The sequence below is a fragment of the Musca vetustissima genome, unplaced genomic scaffold (assembly GCF_032173495.1).
Source record: "Musca vetustissima isolate MV318-11 ecotype Yass unplaced genomic scaffold, APGP_CSIRO_Mvet_v1 utg135174, whole genome shotgun sequence".
In the NCBI taxonomy this organism is placed as follows: Eukaryota; Metazoa; Arthropoda; class Insecta; order Diptera; family Muscidae; genus Musca; species Musca vetustissima.
Genome location: NW_026885288.1, coordinates 51,383 through 54,570, shown reverse-complemented (window position 1 = coordinate 54,570; position 3,188 = coordinate 51,383). Strand labels below are relative to the sequence as shown.

At 43.4% G+C, this 3,188-nt stretch overlaps 2 protein-coding genes across 2 annotated transcripts; both read left to right on the top strand.

Annotated features, from left to right (window-relative positions):
- Positions 1–500: 500 nt before the first annotated feature.
- Positions 501–1,376, top strand: LOC133332480 (uncharacterized). Its single transcript, XM_061540881.1, has one exon. It carries the CDS (start codon positions 501–503, stop codon positions 1,374–1,376), a length of 876 nt encoding a protein of 291 aa, XP_061396865.1.
- Positions 1,377–1,529: 153 nt separating this feature from the next.
- Positions 1,530–2,671, top strand: LOC133332479 (uncharacterized). The gene is made up of 2 exons (XM_061540880.1): positions 1,530–2,125; positions 2,623–2,671. Exons 1-2 carry the CDS (start codon positions 1,530–1,532, stop codon positions 2,669–2,671), a joined length of 645 nt encoding a protein of 214 aa, XP_061396864.1.
- Positions 2,672–3,188: the final 517 nt, after the last annotated feature.

Genomic DNA, 3,188 nt, shown 5'->3' with positions numbered 1-3,188 from the left:
AATTCTTCCCAAAGATGCTCAATTGCGTTAAGGTCTGGGCTCTGTGCAGGTGTTTGTATAAGTTTGGGATCAACCAAAGCTTTGCAACACCTGATGTGTGCTTGGGATCATTGTCTTGATAAAAGGCAAAGTTGTTCGCGATACTCAATTTGTCTGCACTTTGCTTTACATTTTGTTTTAAAATGTTGAGGTAGACAAATTTTTCCATTTTACCATCAATAGAATGAAATTTGCCTACTCCCGAACTCGACAAGCCCCAAACCATAACAGAACCTCCTCCGTGCTTAACTGTGGCTTTAGTATTCTTATGATTAAATTCAGCATTTGGCTTACGCCACACATACATGTGTCAACCTTCAGCTACCAAATACAGAGTTAATTTAAATATAAGTTTTTTATATTAATTGAAACTCGCGTCATTTTGATTTTATTTAATTGGGTAAACAAACGTAAGTCTAAACTAACCCAAATTGGTGACCCCGAGACAACACAAAAAAGAAATGACAACCAACAATTTATCAACGGCATCCACCGTGGCTATGCAGACCGATGACGATGATCAAGGCCAAATGCCAAGAAGCAACGCCAGTAATGTATCCGCCATTTATGCCCGTTTGCCATTCCCAGAAATGTGTTACACGAATGTCGAAGCCTGGTTCGTTTCAATGGAATTTTGGTTCAGTGCTTCTGGCATAACCTCTGACAAACAAAAGGCCGCCACCGTGCTTGCCGCACTAAAACCTGAAATTATAGCGCAGTTGGTCGAGGTTATCACATCTATGCCAGCATCCGACCGATTCGAATACATCAAGCGGAAAATTATTGACCATCTTGCCGACAGCGAACAGAGACGACTCAACCGACTCCTGTCTGAAATGCCATTAGGCGACAAAAAACCTTCCGAGCTTTTTTTCGAAATGAAAAGAGTAGCCGGCAACTCGATAGGAGAAACAGCACTCAAAGGTCTTTGGATCAAAAGATTGCCAACTTTTGCGCAACCTGTGGTAGCAGCGTCAAATGGTGCAGCAACGGAATTTACCAAAATAGCTGACTCAATTGTAGATGCCGTGTCACCATCACAGGTATGTAAGGTGTCCAAAGACCACGCCAGTGACATAAGCGAGCTACGCACAGCTATAATGGATTTAAGTAGAAAGTTCCAGCAATTTACCATGCGGTCACGTTCACGATCTCGAACACATAACACTGCTCGTCACCGTTCCCAGCATCGACAAGCTTCACCCGACGGCGAAACCTCAAATTTAGACGAGTGCTGGTATCATAAAAAATACGGACGTAATGCAAGGAGATGCCGCAGCCCGTGCAAGCATAAGCAGCGGCAAGCGCACGCTGTCACAGCGCACCCTTCAGATTGACTTTTTAGGCCAGTGGTGGATTCCAGCGAAAAATCCCCCACTAAATGCCATATTTTTCGCCTACAAGTTACCGACAGATGGTCCCAAAAAATTTTTTTAGTTGACAGTGGTGCTGACGTATCTGTGCTTCCTCTTTCTTCTAAATCTTCTAACATGTCCCCAACGGCTGTCACATTGTATGCTGCCAACGGCTCCCCGATTAAAGTTATTGGTGAAACGCGCTTAAAGTTAGACCTTGGTTTAAAGCGAAAGTTCTATTGGTCATTTGTCATTGCCGATGTGACGACGCCAATAATAGGATCAGACTTCATCAAATATCACGATTTGTTGATCGATTTGCGCCGTAATCGTCTCATAGACAACATCACCGGTCACAACTCCCAGCTACAGCTACCATCGACCTCAAAAATCGCCTGTGTTAAACTGTTTTGCACAAACAACCCGTTTGCAGATCTCTTGCACGAATTCAGCGATATCACGAAACTCTCGACTTACGGTACCAAAACAAAATCCACCATTTTTCATCGAATTGAAACGACTGGCCAGCCCACTTTTTGTCGTCCTCGCAGATTGTCCGTTGAAATACTTGAAGCAGCAAAAAAAGAGTTCAATTTTCTCACCGAAGCAGGAATTTGTCAACCGTCTAAAAGTAATTGGAGCAGCCCATTACATATGGTTAAAAAGAAAGATGGGTCGTGGAGACCGTGTGGAGACTACCGCGCTCTGAATGCTCAAACTTTGCCCGACAGGTATCCTCTACCGTATTTGACTGACTTCCAAAATAATTTAAAAGGCAACAAGTTTTTTTCAAAAATCGATTTGCAAAAAGCATATCATCAAATTCCTATTCATCCGGATGATGTTCCGAAAACAGCCATTAGTACTCCATTTGGATTGTACGAGTTCAATTGCATGACATTCGGCCTGCGAAACGCCACACAGACCTTTCAGCGGCTAATCAATGAAGTGTTTAGAGGCATCGATTGTGTGTTCTCGTACGTCGACGACATATTTGTTTTCTCTGCCACCTTAGAGCAGCGTCGTCACGATCTTCGCTTGGTGTTTCAGTGTCTACGGGAAAATCGACTCGCCATTTATCTAAAAAAATGTGAATTCGGAAAGTCAGAGATTACATTTCTTGGCCACCTTGTTACTACAGATGGAATTCGACCATCCCCCGAAAAAGTCGTTGTAATAAAAGAGCGCAAGAGCTTAAAACGTTCATGGGAATGATCAACTTTTACAGAAAGTTTTTGCGCATACCATCGCCTACCAAGGAGTTTTACAAGGCATGATATCCGGTAAAAAAAAAAATGACACAAAACCACTGGTATGGTCTCTCGCCACCGAAAAGCGTTTGAGCACTGCAAAACCGAATTATGTAACGCAACGCTAATTGCTCATCCCGTACCCGGCGCAGAATTAGCAGTCTACGTTGACGCATCAGACACAGCCGTTGGAGCAGCATTGCACCAAAAGGTTAATGGCAACATGCAACCATTAGCGTTTTATTCCAAAAAGCTAACGGTGACGCAGCAGAAATATTCAACATACGACCGAGAGTTAGCTGCCATCTACCAGGCTGTTTGTCACTTTCGCTACGCAATTGAAGGACGCCCTTGCTACGTAGTTACCGATCATCGCCCACTAATATTCGCCTACCAGCAGAAGATGGAAAAAACATCTCCCCGTAGGTTGCGCCAGCTCGATTTTATTAGCCAGTTTACAACTGATTTTAGACATACGCCTGGACGGGATAATTCGACTGCTTATGCCCTGTCTCGCATAAATACCATACATAACAACCAAAAT